This window comes from Euprymna scolopes, chromosome 30 (genome assembly GCF_053919585.1).
Source record: "Euprymna scolopes isolate OS-2025 chromosome 30, ASM5391958v1, whole genome shotgun sequence".
NCBI classification, from domain to species: domain Eukaryota; kingdom Metazoa; phylum Mollusca; class Cephalopoda; order Sepiida; family Sepiolidae; genus Euprymna; species Euprymna scolopes.
This window is the reverse complement of record NC_136511.1, coordinates 47,784,919-47,803,822: the sequence shown is the minus strand read 5'-3', so window position 1 is coordinate 47,803,822 and position 18,904 is coordinate 47,784,919. Positions and strand designations below refer to the sequence as shown.

The 18,904-nt window shown below is 33.0% G+C and overlaps 1 protein-coding gene across 1 annotated transcript in view; it reads left to right on the top strand.

Moving 5' to 3' along the window:
• LOC145254795 (sodium-dependent neutral amino acid transporter B(0)AT3-like) overlaps positions 1-18,904 on the top strand; it is a 340,072-nt gene that overhangs the window by 298,889 nt on the left and 22,279 nt on the right. The window contains exons 4-6 of the mRNA XM_080113582.1: positions 1,377-1,538; positions 9,553-9,663; positions 14,306-14,507. Coding sequence (XP_079969708.1) covers positions 1,377-1,538; positions 9,553-9,663; positions 14,306-14,507 — 475 coding nt within the window. The remainder of the gene's footprint in view (positions 1-1,376; positions 1,539-9,552; positions 9,664-14,305; positions 14,508-18,904) is intronic.

Genomic DNA, 18,904 nt, shown 5'->3' with positions numbered 1-18,904 from the left:
ATATATATATATATATATAAATCTTTGTATTTCTATTTATTTTGTTCGTTCTCTGACTTATGAGAGAATTTTTTTTTTTAAATTGTTTATTTGTGCAGATACCTTAGATATGAAGTTAAAAAGATATTTGCCAAAAATAACCTCGGCTGAAAATTGAGTAAATTCGTTTTATTTTTTATTTTTATAAAAATTTTAGTAAAATCCCCCTCTTATATACAATCAAAATCTAACAATGTAGAATTCGACTTCTGCTGATTCAAGCAACTTTACACGTTGTTTCTATATGAGAAACAGCAAGCGCAGTCAGTCGTACATTGATCGGGATTATGTTTTTCTTTGCTTTTTTTAAATTATTTTTTAGCTAATGTTTACATTAGGTCCCCCTCCACAATTTTCTTTAGAATGATGACTTTTATAAATTTTCGAATATGCTGATTAAGAAAATCTCATTCTAATTTGGAGGAGGCAAGTAGTTTTAGAGATCACTGGCTGCCATGTATTACGCACGCGCGATAAACAAATCTACTTCTCTCCTTCAGACACTGCCACCCCTTCTTTATTCTAGCATTTGAGGGTGGGTATGTAATAACGATTATCACGGTTTCAATTTTAGGGAATTATCAAATCCATAAAATAGGTGGTTTTGTACTCCGACAGCCGTTCTTAAGATAAAACGCTTGGCGGTGTCTATTTCGAAAGCCGTTCTTAACATGGAAAGTTTGGGATGTCTATTCCAAACGCCGTTCTTAACATAAAATACTCAAAGAAGGAACGTGGAAAAGTCGTATTTTCTTTTTGTTTTGCACGTTAAAAAAAGACGACATAAAACTGGAATTTAATTTAAGACTTATGATGGAAGAGATGACAAAAAGATAAGACTTGAACAACAAACGTAAACGGCAAGGGGTGCTACCACTGATTTCGATCACTCTAAACAGTTCATATAGAGTGAGAATCTAAAACTACTGTTTTTACTTTCTATTATTATTTTCCTAATTTTGTTAATTCATACTGATTAACGGCAGGTTATCGCCCCACACAATCATTAATCGCCAGTGAAAACCAGATTTTTTTTCTCATTCTAGCCACGATCACCAGTGTCCTCAATTGTTCAGGAACTTCAGTGACCACTAACAACAACCGTAGTTTACTTTTTTTGCGAGGGGATGCAAGCTTTCACCGGGCAACGACGGTTAACGTGTCCTGCTAGTATAGTAGAAAGTTCCGTTAGTGTCAATTCCTCCGACGATATTATTGCAATCAATTCTAAATTACACATTATATAACTCCTTATGTTTTATATATTTCATATATGCTTGAAAAATTCTGCAACGGGATGAAATATTTTTAATCGAAATTATGCTTTTCTTTTTCAGCGAAGTGGTTCTACCACGTTTTTCTGGTTCCGCACGGCGTTAAACAGTGCACCATCAATTGACGTGGCGCCAATACTCAGCTGGAAATTGACGGCGGCTCTCGTTTGTGCTTGGGTCTTGGTCTATTGTTGCATGATTAAAGGCATCAAATCATCAGGAAAAGTAAGTCATCTGCACTTATGATGTTCACTTTAGCTTTTCGACCTTAATATTATTGTAAACTATCAATTTTTTTTACTATTATTGATTTGTATAGAAATTAATTCTTTTTCGTCCTTTAGCTACTAATGAATATTGCCTCATGTCATCTATATATATATATATATATATATATATAGATATATATAGATATATATATATATGTATCTATATATATATCTATATATATATATATATATATATATATAGATAGATAGATAGATAGATAGATAGAAGGCAAAATGTCTGCCTAACATTTTCGCCGCACGCAAAGAAAACCGACAAAATCGGTATCGTTAGAAATATCGATCAAACATCCAAAAATTGGACGATAAATATCCAAACATTTCTCAAAAACATTTCTTTTTTCACCGTCAACTGGGCCTTTTTTCCAACAAGGGATCAGTTTTTCCTCGACATATTGCAAAGTCATTCATGCCTCGCGATCTCAACGTATGCTTTAAAGGCGTTATTTCGAAGCCCCCGTAACGTCGTAAGTTCGCCGTGGGCCAGACGACTTAAACGTTTGCTTTTTTTCCACCTCCTTTTCCTCTTAGCGTTACAGGTTCAAGCCTGGCTATTGTGGCTATTATTTGGCGCTTGCACGGGTACTCGCCGCTATTTTGATTGAAACACTTGTTTAGAGCTGGGTTGCTCAATAGCCTAACTATATCTTCTCTCTACAGCCCGGCAACACAGGGTACCGCCGCTGGTCCATTATATAAAAAGGAAAATGTGCGTTAGTTTGTATGTGTGTGTCTTTGTGTGTTTGTATGCCCGCCGAAAACTTTTCACGTACGCATCGGACTGAAATAAGTATCGTCAGAAAGATCAATCTCTCGGACGAAAAATATGTAAAAATTGGTAAAAAAGATAAATTCTGTGCTGTTCAACTTAGCCGTGTTTTTGCAAGGAGGGGTCATTTTTCCGTCGACATTTTTGCAAGTCATACGCCTAGCAATCTCAATGCATGTTTAAAAAACGTTATTTCGATCCGGTGTGACGTCATAAGTCGCTGTGTCCGTGACAGCTAGTGATTAAGCTATTATCCCCTCTTTTTCCTCTTTCGCGTCACAGGTTCAAGCCTGCCTACAGTGGCGATTTTTTGAAGTCACTATTATTTTGATTGAAATAAAAAACAAAAACTCATAAACATAGAGCTGTTATTTATAAACTGTTATTTTTAATATATTTCTGAAATGTTTTTTTCTCCAATAATATTTTTATGAACTGTTTTTAATCAAACAAAAATATAAATATTTTTTAAACAAAATCCCATTGGAAAAAACAGGCATAAATATTTTTATAACAGTTATATTTTATGATGTTTGATTAAAAACAGTTTCTAAAGTTATTTTCCTAGAAAAAATCGTTTGTAGAACATAATTCCAACGGGCTGTTTCCTAGCGAACTACAAAATGCTTATTTTCAAGTTCAATGAAAACAAATTCTTGTTGAGTCGCCCTCTTAAATAATCAAATTCTACTAAAAGGTGAAAATCTTGTTATAAAAGTTCAACTCAAAACTGCTTGGTTAAAATTTTGGTAAATTTTTACTTGGTTTTCACTTTAACATTTTCTTTTTAAAATGACAACTTTGATAAGTTTTCGGGTATGCTGAAAAAGAATATCAAATATAAATTTTCCGCAAATATCAAGCAGTGTAATTCCTTATCTTAAAAGTGGTGTTCAATGTTGTACATGCAAGCGCAAGCGCCAAAAACATACGATATGTTGATATTTCCATGATTGAAGTGGTGCAGACCTTTATATGCCGCCCATCCAGCCGATGAAATTCGTGTCCCTCGTAGTATCCGCAGATTAATTATCGAGACAATCGAAAGTGGTTCGAACCTGGTTAATATTATCAGGGTTAACAGCAAGGATCATGGCACGTTATTCCCAATAATATCTTTGTGGATTCTACCATGGACACACATTTTATCGAATGGATGAGCGGCCTGCACTACATGAACGTATCAACATTACGATATCATTCGTGAAGAAAACTTCGCTACCCCTAGTGAACACTCGATAATACGCAAACAATAGGTCTACGGTCTCTATTGTAAAAAAAAGAAAAGTTGGAAACAGAAACTTTTAAAACGTATATGATGGAATTTATATTGCGATAAAAAGAAAAAGGGGACTTTTCCCCGTATAATCAAAAGCATTCCTAAACATTTTTTTAAGAATTCTATTTATATTGTTTAAAATTATGAATAATTTCTATATATATTGTTTAAAATTGAAAAAAAAAAGTGTTTAAAATTATGAATAAGTTCTATATATATATTGTTTAAAGTTGAAAAAAGGGCGCTGTATATATTTTGGAAATAAATACAAAGTGTGTATTATTTTTTAGAAAGTTCTGTTTATATTGTTTATGTTTGAAAAAGAAGTTCTTATTAAAAATTGTCAACTTCTGAAATACCGATATTATTGTTTACATATTGTTTGATCAGGGGAAATTGGTTCCTTTAGTGATATGGGTATCGAGAATATTTTTGCCACTTAATCTCCAATCTTGCCCGATTTTTTTTATTTATAGCGCAAACCAATATTTAAAAAATATTTTTACTTTTATTTATTTATGAGTATTCGTTTTGTTTACGTTAGGAATGTGGAAAATTATTATGTGTAAATCTATTTTTAAATAATACAAGAAAGAAAACGATCCTATAAATTATTGAATAAAAATGTTTTTATGGCTTTGTCTTAAATTATTGTCGCATTTTAGACAATATAATAATGAAAAATATATTGAAACAATCGATAAAAAAGTGAATAGAAAATAAGGAATTAATCAAAAGACACGTTAATTAATTGTTGGATTTCACCAAAACCTAAATACAGTGTGTCAAATACGATAAACATTAGACCAGATTGATAATACCATTAAAAAGTGTTTTTAAATCTTGTGAAACAATTGACAAACAGATAAATATCCAATACCATTTTTTTTTGTTTTTTTAATATATGCCCCTTAGCAGCACCCTTTTCCGGATGAAAACTGATGCCAAATTTTTCTACGAATTCGCTGAGTATATAGGTTAAGAAGTGTCCTTACGGACACACACATACTCACTTTTGTAGATATATAGATTATACTGTACGCAATATATAATAGTGATTTCAAAAGTAAAAATATATGACCTGGGTGTCATCAGCTAAAATCGAAACCAAACATGTAGATTTGTTTACATTATTCGTTACCGTGTGAGCTAAGTCCATATGAATATGTTTTCGAATGAATGGGTGGCTTATAAAGGTCTGAATATGGAAATCAAATGTATTATTAAACATCGAAAATCGATTTAAAATTAAAAAAAAAACTTAACTGAAATTAAAATTCATTTGTTGAAAAATGAAAAGTGTTACATTTTATATACATGTGCAAGAATATGAATCAAATATTTAAAGAAATATGAAAGGAAGGCTTAAATAAAAATAGAAATTCCAAAAACATAAGCACATTCTATTTGATGAATGTGAAACCATACTTTAAAAAACTAAAGTTATAACTATTACGAGATTTAATAATGAAAATAATAATAATAAAATAATAATAATAATGATAATAATATAATAATAATGATAATAATGATAATAATAATACTAATGATAATAATAATGATAATAATAACATAATAATAATGATGATGATGATAATGATAATAATAATGATAATGATAATAATAATAATAATAATAACAATAATAATAATGTAATAATAATGATAATAATATAATAATGGTAATAATAATAATAATTATGATAATAATAATGATAATAATAATGATAATAATGAAAATAATAATGATAATAATAGTAATAATAATAATATAATAATAGTAATAATAATATAATAATAGTAATAATAATAGTAATAATAATGATATAATAATAATATAATAATAAGAATAATTATAATAATAATAAAATAATAAAATGATAAAATAATAATAATATAATAATAATAAAATAATATAATAATAATATAATAATAAAATAATAAAATGATAAAATAAAATAATAAAATAATAATAACAACAACAACAACAATAATAATAATAATAATAATAATAATAATAATAATAATAATAATAATAATAATAATAAACCCGCAACAGTATTCGAAAACGAGACCCACAAAATCCTATGGGACATGGGAATACGGACAGACAAACCCATCTAAGCAAGAAAACCAGATGTCGTAATAATTAACAAGAAAAATCCTGTCAAATCGTAGACTTTGCAGTCCCAGCTGACCACAGGGTGAGTATGAAAGAAAAGGAGAAACGAAGCAAATACACAGAGCTAGCCAGAGAGTTCAAGGGGATTTGGATGATGAAGAAAATCAAAATAATACCGATAATAGTAGGAGCACTAGGAACAATTCCGAAAAACTTCGAAAAAAGAATGTCAGAAATTGGAATCAGAGGAATAACTGCAAAAGTACAACTATTGATAATGAAAACGACTGAAATATTAAGGAAATCCCTTGAATGCGGAGAATAATACGAATAAGCGTTACAGGGAATGAAGAACACCGAAACTGCATATCTACAAGTTCTACACCCCCATCATGCATTTTCCCCCATTGTTTCATCACCGTTCCCCCAATAAAAAAGTGATACCAAAGGGCCGAGAAGAGTCAAGAAGGACTGAAAGACCGAGGAGCGAGTGCTAACCAGAACTCGGCTGGACAGGCGCAAAGAGAACTGGGACCTTGGGGAGGTTGAGTACCACTCAAATTCCAGTATAAACCAATGGCCACTACCAGCGAGAAATCAATGGTAAAAGGCTGTTGCGATGATGCAAATTTATTTGCAAATACTATCGAAGGAGGTGGAGAGAGCTGGACGTCTGGGGAGACTTGTTGTCACTCAGCTTCCAGAGAACACCACAGGTTTCCAATCAGATCATTTGTTGACTTGTGTGAAAGCTCCATGTGAGCCAATAATAATAATAATAATAATAATAATAATAATAATAATAATAATAATAATTTACATATTATAGCAATAAGTATACTTGTGAAAATTGGTAACGATTTTAGGGAGTGCATAAAATTCGAATATAAACCAACATGAAATAAAACATAAATCTAGCAGTTTAATAAATAATATATATCGAAAATAAAAGAATGTTCAAATGCACGTAAACTAGAACAAATTTTGTAAAATATATTAATCTTTTCATTTAATGATTGAAAAACATTATCGCAATCATTTTTTTTTTTTTTTTCACCACGTTTCGGCCACTTATTCCTCTGGTCTTAAGCAGGTGGTACCGGCGACGGGATAGGAACTCTGAATCTCCTAACTGCATTCTCAGCAATTACTGTCATTCATAGTTGTTGTTGTCTTTGTAAACTATTAGTTACCGGATGTATATCCTATATATAAACGGTTATATGTCTGTCTGTCTACATATTTTCACACTCTATCTCCTCTGAAACAAAAAGTCGTAGCGCGGCGCTCGTGGCCTCAAATGATCGAATTTTTTACGGGCTGTTCTTTTATGAGTATTTAGTCGGTTCAATTTGTAAAGAGTCAGAATTGAAAGAAAATCGTTAAACATTTAATACATACACATAAGTTTATTTTTCATTTTTAATTTTTAATCAGTTTATATGTGTGTCATGTTGGTACAGTGGTAACGTCACCAGCTTTGAATGGTACAGTTTCGATTCTAGCTGATGGCACCGAAATATATTTTTTTTATTCTTGTAATGACGACTCTATAATAATATATACGAAATCTGGATAAATTAAAATATCATATTTAAACGTATTTTATACCCGGGTAAAGCCAGGCGCTCACCCCGTTAGTAGTTTGAAAAAGAAAGAATTGAACCACACCATGACCATTAAGAATTCGAAGAAAATTAGGAAGATTTGAACTATGTAACAGAGTAACGTTAATGACTTAAATATTCTAAGCGAAACTTCATTTAATTTAAAGATTCAAGGTTTTTGAAGTTATTTACATCCAATAATTTCATGTAAAGAAAGGTTAAACCAATGTAATTAAAAATGAAACATTATAATTTTATAATAGTTAATGCTTTAACAATCATTAATTATTATAAAATTATAATATAATGTTTTAACAATATATACGGCATAATCACGTTGACACACCGGTTCGCGTCAGATCACCGAAGTTAAGCAACGTTGATCCTGGTCATGACTAAAATGGGTGAACAATTGGGAAGTCCAGGTGCTTTATGTAGGAGGACGTCGACACCTCCCTGTAAAAAAGTTGCAAAAACCTAACGTCGCCATCTCCCCTAACGGGGATATACATGCGACTGGGGACCGCTTGTGAATTTCATACTTCCATGAGACTTCCTCTTACGGAGGAAGCCGGTTAAACCCTGAATAGGGTTGGTGCTGACTGTACACAATGCTTTAACAATAACATAGTAACAAAACTTCATTTACTAAGTTGGCAAAAGAACGGCATCACTCATTGGATCGCGTCTCTCCTTCCCTTGACATCCATCTTTTTATGAATACTCCCGGGCAACACTGGTTAAGGATAACGATGTTGTGATATAAAACCAATCATGTACATAAGAACTGAATAATAAAAAAACAAACGGACATTAAAAATTGTAGAAAATTGCTAAAATATAATTTGTGTTGACATGGTGTTTAGTTCTTTCCCACTGCAAGAACTTATACACCAGGGTCGGAAAGTGGGATTGAAACATCAAGCCCCCCACCCCAAAGCACTCTGACCTGCAAAATGTTCCTGGACATCCCCGTCAGTATTCCCCGTTAAAGGCGCATCAGACGATTTGCAATAAACTAACCCTTTCTCTAATAGAGAAGGCAAATCTTGGGAAGGTGGACATCCTAGAACTGTACAGAACTTAATCTCCCCTGCAAAATGCAGAGGGGCCGAATCATTACAGAAATGGTCTAATCGCTGTTGATTTCGGAGGCCAAGAATCAAAATCCCTAAACTTGAATTAGAAACTTGAAAATTTAAATAAAAATGTAAATTAAATAAAAAATGAATAAATACCATTTTGTAATTAATTACTATTGATTATTATATCGTAAACAATACATAGTAGTGGCCCCCGGTGTTTCCTTGTTGTAAATTACCTTTAAATATATTTTAATTCATGCAGATTTCGTATTTAGTATTATAGAGCCAATACTCTCTCGATTATCATATTGTACCTCACATATAGTCGACATTTCGATCCTAGTGCACTTATTGGTCCGCGCAATTTTTTTAAATAGAATTTTCAAGTTTAATTTAAGTTTTATGATATCTGTTTTTTTTATTAAATTGTACGATTAGAGTACAAAATAGGTACAAAACACCCTCCCCTCCCCATGTTTAGAATGGCTTTCTAAATAATAATATTATTGTTTCAGCTCGGAAAATAAGTGCACTAGTACCGACATTTCAAAAGTAATATATATATATATATATATATATATATATATATATATATATATATATATATATATATATATATATAGTAAGTTATAAAATATATATGGTGATTAAGCTACACTGTATATTCCGCGTTTCATCCACTCTAGGACTCCTCAGGCTTATGCGTCCTAGTGTGGATGAAACGCGGATATTCAGTGTAGCTTAATCGGCATATATATTTTATAACTTACTACTTAGCTCTACCTACGTATTGAGCACTTTTGAAGTAAATACTTAAAGTTTACGCATAAACTTATACTTTCGTATATTAATTTTATGTGAGTAAATGAAGTAGTTATATATATATATGTATGTATATATATATATATATATATATATATATATATATATATCCAGTCTGTGTGTGTGTGTGTGTGTGTGTGTGTGTGTGACTTGGGTGATATCATCAAGAATCGAAACCAAAGCATTTAGCGCTCCAGCCTTATTTGTTACCGTCTGACCTTAGTCCATTCCAAAGATGCTAATCACGTTTCCATTTTGTATAATTTCAGGTAGTTTATGTGACAGCAACGTTTCCATATTTTGTGCTGGTAATCTTCTTCTTTCGCGGCATCACACTTCATGGATTTGAGGAAGGAGTAAAGCTTCTCTTCATACCTGACGTAAGAAATAAAATCACTTTTTTATTACGTTTTCTGATTTTTTTTTTTTCCGATAAGAATTGGTTTTTCTTCGGATTACTGTTCTCATCTTGAGTGTCATTTACATAACGTTTTGGTCGCTGCAACTGCCGACCATTCTCAGGTGTATCTTGTCGAACTCAGGAATGTTTCTGGCGAACTCGGGAATTTGGACAAAATTTCAAGCAGAACCCTTTATTTACTTCACGGGAATAGCATGCTCTCATTCCGTCAGCCATGACTGGATAGAGGTCCTAAGTAATTCGCAATTGTATTTTGCAGTCGCCCACGCTAAGGATTGAACCTTCAACCTTCAGGAGAATATGTTCATAATTGATTTTTCCAAGTACTCTAATCACTACAAAAATACGTAATCGATATGGCATCAGGACAGTATGCAAAACAATGATAATGAATTTATTGGCATTCAGTTTCTCTTATATCTTTCTATTAAGAATCTTTGTTTTAGAATGATATCGGACACTTACGGGAAGGACCACATGCAGGTCGCCAACGTCCCTATGTGAAAGTGTTTCTGTGGAACGCACTGGGTTTGAACTTGGCGCACCCAGGTTGTTAGCCTGTGTTGTTAACTACTGAGTCACCGTCACGTTCCGGATGTTGATCATGGCTTAAATGTCTATGTGGCTTGATAACATTAATGGGTAGGTGACAGCAATGCTACATAACCACATCTTAACAGATTATTTATTGATTATTAATTGATTATGTAATAGAGCTGACATCTATTGAATGTAGCCACCTCCAGCTTCAATCAACCCCTCGATACTGGAGCTCGGCGAATACTTTGCGGATAGCGGCGATCAAGCTAGCTTTGGTGCTGTGGGAGTTCATGTTGGTGATGCTCTTAACGTATGGATAAACGAAGTAGTCCAGGGGGTTCCGATTGAGGGACGAGGGGGGGCAGTGAAAAAAAGGGACAAAATCGTAGCACTCCTTCTGAAGCCAAGCATAGGTCTCTTTGGACTTGTGGACCGGCGCTGAGTCTCACTGCCACACCCAGGGTAATAGATTGTCCACCTGATTACACCTGGGGATTATCACACTCTTCAGCACATCCAGGTACACTTGGTGTTGACTTTCAAGCCGACGTCGAAGATAGCATGATGTGGCCCTCATTTGAAACCACACTAAAGACCATATCTGTGGCGAGGAAACTTTTCATCGTCCTGGCCGCGTCACTGTTATTGGTGGCAATCCAGCGATGTATTTTGAGAGTGCTGGCAATGGTCCTGTTGTCATAACTTGGATTAGCAGAGAGCATTATTTGTACAGCGTTGCATATCCGATCTCGCTCGTTGAACATTGTGTCACTTTCAGATAGAAAGCTCCTATCAATTTTAGGATTTGTACACAACTGGACAATTGGTAGATGGTCTGCAACAACAAAACAATGAAAATCAGTTTTCATCAAAAGGAAATGGAATCATCTCGTATTTTCTAGGGCGACAATTTTTTTGTACTCTATGATTTGTTTTTCTAATATTTTTTACTTGAAACTTACCACTTATCAAGGCCAGGGACCACTCAAGGATAAGTGTTAATAAATATTACGTATGAGACAACTCCATGATGATTAGTAAGGGTAGAAGATGTGGGTAGGACTTAATTATTTGAGAAAACGCATCAATAAACACTTATATATAATGGACGAGAAAACAATCATGTTATAATCAACCGGGAAGCAGCCCTATGATATCTTGTTCCACAGACGGACAGTTCTCGAAAAGAAACTCTGTTTATGGAATGTTTTTTTTTGTTTTGGGCACGGATAGAGAGTAAGGAAAAATGTTAATTGTTGTTGTAGCTACACGTGGATTTGTTAGAAACGTTCTACGGGGAGGGGACTAATAATTGGAGCCCAGTCGAGTACGTACCATAAAAGTAAAGAAAGAGCAGAGATAGTTAGAAAAGGAGGTAGGAGTGCGAAAAGACCCTCGTCCACTAAATTCCAAAGACGACAAGGAAGAGGTAAAGCTGATATTTATATCTGACGTAAAAAAATGAGCAATTTTAGATATTTACATGGACGGATCTAACATGTTCACGAGGTTTCTACTGAATGAGTTGCCGTTTGTTACACGGAATAGACAAAATATTTGTAAGTGTTTAACAAGGCTCATAGCAATGTAGAATGTTGGGAGGGTCACGTGAGATGGCATATGACCAAATGCAAACAATCGAAGGCTGAATTTAAATTACAGCCATCCGTGCATCTATTTGTTTTTGAAAAGATACTTCACAAATAAATCAGGAAATATGGACTTTCTGTTCAATATAACCGGAGTGGTATAATGGCTTTGATAATTTCGAGAGTAAAACTCTCCTTTTCAAAAAGAAAACAAACGAAAAATATGGTGTATGAACAAAACAACGAATACAATCAAAGATCGCTGACTAATAACAATGACAGAGGATTTGTTTATATTTATTTATTATATTATTATAGTTTTTTTTAATTAAATTATTAATGTTTTATTTTATTAATAGTATTATTATTTTATTATTATTTTATTATTATTATTTTATTAATAGTATTATTTCTATTTTTGGTACTTTTGTACTTTGCGCACTGAATATCCGTAATGTTAACTCGGGCTCGCACGGAAAATCACGTAAATCGCCGGATTATGCCGAACGCCGATCAAATTTTTAAATGCTAGGGAGCAGCAAATAAAACTTAAAGCTACAACTTTCAATAAAAAGTATAAATAAAATACAATAACCTATTGTTAGTTTCATGAATAATTGTTGTTTGTTTTAAATGAGCATAAACATGTTTTTTGTTTTGTCTCTTTAAGAGACTTTTAAATTAAAAAATGAGGTTTTGTAAGTTTTAAATGCTAAGTGTTAGGAAAACATTTTCTTTATATTTTTTTGTCAAGAAAAATTTTAAGAATTTTTAGGAAATCTTTTTTTGGACTGATTAAATTTGTGCAGGATTAAAGACTATTTTCTAAGGTTAGGGTTTGTGTTTAGGGTTATAGTTTAAGGTTAAGCTTGGACTGGTTAAATTTGTACGTGATTAAATACTATTCTCTACGGTCAGAGTAAGGAGTTAGGGTTAAACTGATTAAACTTGTGCATGATTTTAAATTACTTTTTTCTTCCAATTTATTAAAAGTCGTTTGCTAAGATTTGTATTGGCTAAGCACGTTTGTTATCGCATTTTCATTGTCTGTTAACCTTGATCAGTGCTCGGAATATTCCGAAGGTTTACGTAAGCTTGTTACATGATAAGGGCTGTCCCCTTTTCATGTAAGTATAAAAATAGAGATTTACTTAAAATGAAAATGAAATAGCATAGACGAAATTCGAACCTAGTAATTTAGGTTTAGAAATAGATTACGAGAGAGAATTAGCAATGGAATGTGAAAACAAACCATTGTTTAGCTTAGAGATAAAATAGTTTCAAGAAAACAATGTGCGTTGTCAATTCTGTTATGAAAATTCAATTGAAAGAATGCAACTACAAGATAATATAATAAACATGTTCTTAACATATTGGAAAAATAGGTTACTGGGAATATAGGTTAAAATTCCTTTTGTAAACAAAGGAAAAAGTTTTGGACACGCATTTCCAGAACACGTGAAAGAAGACACATGTTTTAACATGTGTGTGACGTCATGGAAAATGGGAAGTGCTCGATATAGTTAGAAATTTTAGAGTTAAGCAAGGAAAAATTGAGGGAGAGTCAGAGGAAGTTTGAGGACGACAGACGATAGTCTGCAGTTGGGATCGAACGTCTAGAAGCGAGACGGTTACTTTTGAAACTTAATATGTGAAGCTTTGAATTCTTGATGATGAAAACCACGACCGGTCGGTAGAAGAAATAAACCCATCATGTGTTTTTATAAACGTCGTCTTTGTGTTGTAATTCTACCAAAAGGTAAAGTGAAAATTGTTATATATGTCTTATATATATCATGTGTTTTTAAATGTCTTTACATACACATCTTACATACACAATATGAACACTAAGACTGTCTCAACACTATCTCCTCACTCAAAGAGCTTCTACACTTCTAAGTATGAACTTTTTAATATATATGAATCTCATCATAACACGAACATCTCTCTCTTACAACAACATCTCTCTCTTAATACTTAATAAAACTCTTTTAATAAGACTCACTGTTAACAAAGAACAATAACAAGAATAATAATGAAAAACCTTTATATAACAAGCTGCCGATCGAGCACGAATCAACATTTACAGAAATCCAGTCCGCAAAATTGCTTGTTTTGATATTTAAAGACGCGTGTACATACATTCAAAAAAGAGCACAAAGGGAGATAAGCGATATATACTTGTCATAGATTATCTCCCTTAATCGACTGAAACAGAGTGCGTAAAGAAGGCATAAACATGCGTTAAATTTAATGGGCAATCTAATGTCAAATGTAATGGCTTTATTTTACGATGTTTAAATCTAAGCATTATGGATTTTTTTTTCAGTTTTAATTTTATCTATTTGTATTACTTTTATTTATTTTATAATTTATCGATTTGATTCTTAGTATGCATAGGATATACGTTTACATTATTATATGCCGTTATATATGTATTATATGTAAATATATTTTCTTTTTATATTTTAGTGGGATAAATTGTTCGACCCGGCCGTTTGGCTTGATGCAGCAACTCAGATTTTCTATTCATTTGGTTTGGCTTTTGGATGTCTTGTTGCCCTAGCTTCTTACAATCCAGTTCGGAGTAATTTTCTGAACGAGGCCCTGATGGTCAGTGTGGGCGATTTCTTTACATCGTTACTCACCGCAACAGTGGTTTTCTCTGTTTTAGGTAAGTGCATTCCTAATGCATTTGTATTCGCATTATGTGCGCGTGCAACCATGTGTTCCCTCAGTTGACAGCAATCGGCGACCCCAACACGGTTTCCTTCATTTTTTAATCTTCTCTTCTATCCCTGTCGTCGTCTTTCTCATTGGCAGCTGCCGAGAAGCTGTGAAGAAATAAATTCACCCAAAACACAGAAAGCACAAACTGCGATACATTTAGTAGATATAAGTTTCTGTCGTTAAGTGTGTGTGATACCATCGACGTTCTCGCCGGTAGCATCAACATCTTAGTCGTCTGCGGAGTCCTCTTTGTCGTTGGTTAGCGTTAGACCACCTCGGACCCTTAAAGCTCCCCCCAACTGCTCCGTACCTCTCTTCCACTGTTCCAAACTAGACACTTTCCTTAACTTTCGCATTCGACTTTCCATAAACTTTCTCTAATGGTTGTAAACAGTCACTGACTGTCGTAAACTGTCGCAAAACTTGCTCCCACTTTTGAAAAGGTTTGCAAACAAACTCTACCAACTAATACTAGTATTTTGTAGTGATAAGTAGTATTTATAGTGATAATTGGTAAGAACGTGCAATATGCATTTTACAAACTTTTAACCCTGCTTTGTATTGTTCTAAATACTGATCGTCGACAAAGAAAGCAGACATTTTAAACATGCATGAATTTTGTAAGATGTTTATTTACTTATTTTACGTGGATTTCGTATGCATGTCATATAATTGGATATCTTAACCTCGACTGGCTTTTCAAAAACACCAGTACTTATGGCTACTGACAGATTATACGAGGTTTAATCAATCATTTGCAGGGCACGTATGCATTGTATGTCTTTCATATAAGCCAGCGGGGCTCCCCGCCTTACCGGGTCGTAAAATACACTTAAATATATTTTAATTCATGCAGATTTCGTATTTATTATCTGTTATGTTTGACGTTCATCTTCGTCGCCAACTGTTACGTTTGCACGGTGAACCAAATAACGTATAAGGCAATACAAATGAAGACTCAACAAACAAAGGTAGATAAATTAGAAGTGTATTAGGAAAAGTATATTTACAGTATATTTACATAATGGTTGTCAGGTAAGAGAGTCTTGGCTGGAGAACATATCTGCTCTCGGCTCGGCCTTCGGTGGCTTCTGGTTAACACACACTCAGACTAACTGTGTCTTGCTATTTATGTGTAATATTATCCACATATGTAAATGAGTGGATGCCACCACAACATTATCACAGAACCAATTCTATATTAAATAGTATATTGTACCTAATATATAGTGTTGATTCTAAAAGTTTAAAACCAAATGACTCGGGTGCCATTAGCTAGACTTGAAACTAAAACATTTAGAGCTTACATCGCGTTTTCTTACTAATGTAGATAATGAGATGTCGGCAAGAAAAATATAATATTAAACGACTTGAAGAAATGAATTGAATTTGGTCATGCGTAGAAAGCATTATAAATATGTCGGCCAGTTGAAATGAACTTAATAATAAATAAAATTGCAATAAATATTATAAACTGTGGACCTCTCTCCAAAAAGTTAAAGCAATAATAATAAAACTACGATACAAAAATAGTCATGATGAAAGGGCAAAAGAGGGGGAACACTGACCAGACTTGCACTGAATGAGTGCGAAGAGTACTGGCGCTTTAGGGGAGCCTTATCTCCCCAGATTCCAGTAAAGAACGATGGTTATTGGCAGGGATACATCAAGTGTAAGCGAAGGTGTTTATTTCCCGATAGAGGTAGAGAGTATTAAAAATCTGATTTTTTTTTGTCACTCAGACTCCAGGGAACACCACCAATTATTATCAGTGCGTAATCACCATAATGAGTAAAAAAAATAGACATGCATATGGCAGCACAAATCTTGATATGTTCATCACAAAACTGCCTTGAAGAGTCAAGAACGATGAAAAAAACGGAGGATGAGGAGAGCACCAATCAGACCTCATTTGGAACATTGTGGAAAATAAGTTTAAGGAGGCTTATTGCTACTAATATTCCAGAGACAGGCAATGGTCATTTTTAGCAAGTAGACGACTGCTTAATAACGCCAAATAATTTTCAACAGTTATTGAAAGAGGCGAAGAAAGCTGACGCAAGAGAACGTCACTGGTTTTTATCGAGAGCAATCATTGATAATGTGTGTGTGTGTGTGTGTGTGTGTGTGTGTGAAAACTCCTCCTAAGTAAAACAATCATTAACAAACCGTGCCAATATGGTTATAGGTGCAGATAATAAAACATATTTGAATAATAAAGCATCTGATAAAAATGCATAGAAGCATCTATCATGGCGAGAAATCAATGATTACGCAAAATGATTTGCAACAAAAGATGCTGAAAATATGAAAAGACATCCAGATTCCAGGAAATACCACTAGTTACTATTGGTAAACAATCACTGATAATGACTTTTGTGGAAATGGAATTTATGCAGAATATGGACCACGTTATGTTTGTTATATTCCGGGTAGGTTAGGTAAATCACCGGAAGGTGCATGACGAAAGTTTTACGTATTTTTTTTTTCGCAAAAAATATTGACCATGTTTTTTTCCGTTTTTGTTACAAGGAAAATATACCTAAAAATGAATGGAAAATTTAAGGAAATTTTAAAAGCAAAAATGAAGGAAAAAAGTTTAATGAAAACACATTTATGTTTTCATTGCATGATAATAAACTAATATGTTCGCTTATTTTTTTATTTTATGATTTATTTTTTGTGATTCTTAATTCTTAATTATATTTATTTTATTTTATTCTATTATTATTGACTATTATTTATGATTTATCTATATATTAATACGACAGAGTCGGTGTTATTTTGTGTGTCACACTTAGTTTTTTTTTTCTTCCGAGTGACTGTCGTTTAATTGTTGTGACCTTTTTATAAGGTCATAACATAATTTTACCAAAAGTCTTTTATAAGTTTCGGTTTTGGTTTCGATTATAGCTGATAGCATTCAAATCATCTATTTTTATTATTATTAATAATTTTACCAAATATTCTTCATAAGTTTCAGTTTCGGTTTCGATTTAAGCTGATGCAACCAAGTCAAATGCATATTTTATTTTTGACTTTTGAAATCACAACCATATATAAATTATATATAAGAATAGATAAATTATATATAAGAATCGCTAGGTAATTGAATATAATATATGGATTATCTCTTTGTATTCATGATATATTTATTCATTAGTATTAATTTTATTTATAATTTGTTCATCTTATTATTGATTATTATTTATAATCCCCCCCTTATTTTATTATAATTAACTATTACTTATTATTTATTTTATTATTTTATTGTTATTTATTTTTAGGTATTTTTATATACTCTTTTTCAATCATATCGAGTAAAAGTTAGTGTAAGCTTGTGTTTCTGTTAGGGTTAGGGTTATAATGTAAGTTATTTTTAAAGCGTTTCGCCATATTCGGTCGATTTGTGTAATGTGCCCGGAATATACCGACGATAACGCGGCTTCTGTTAAGCATACGTATCGTGAAAAACTCCTAGTGAGTTCATAATACTTTACAAACGATGCCAATAGCCATATTGATAATATATCTTCTGTGACGTAACTGATTACGTCAATCCATCGACGGAACTCTCTGAGATAAGATGCTGCTTAAATGCATTGCATAATATATACACGCATCTGTCTGTGTCTGTGTGTGTGTGTGTAAGAGAGAGAGAGAGAGAGAGAGAGAGGGATAGAAAAGAAGTGATAGATTGGGAAAAAAAGAGAGAGTGAGGTCGGTTAAAAGGAAGCCTAAGATAAATACTAAAAAATAGATAAGGCGAATGAAACAAAGGAAAAGATAAAAGCCAGCCAGCAGTTACCATAGCAACATACTTGTGGTCTGTGTCTGTCACTACCGTATTTTTGTTGTTGTTGTTGTTGTTGTTGTTGTTGTTGTTGTTGTTGTCGTTGTTCACCTGTGACGATGAACGAAGACGATGATAAAAAATCGATAGAAAGGCCAGGTAAACTGATTAACTCATATTCTGCCTCACTCTTTCGTTCCTCTTAAAACAACACCGACACGTGAAAAGATGTATCAGAGTGTGTTCTAAGGTTAACTTTGCATCTTGATACGAGGGTCTGTCCGTCAATCCCACCCCACAATTGATCAGTCCTTCACGCTTTGTGTATACTTTCACAAAAGACCCATAAAAAACTTTTTTTTTTGTTTGTTTGTTTGTTTCACTCCTTTACACGCCAAACAAGACTTGAAACGTAAACAGCTACTATTTAAGACCATTTGTGGGGAGTTAAGCCGCAAGATGTCTATTCACATTACAGTTAAACTTCTGCAGGTTAGTACAGCTATGGAAGTCAGAAACAGGAAGAGAATTCCAAAGTCTAGCAGTCC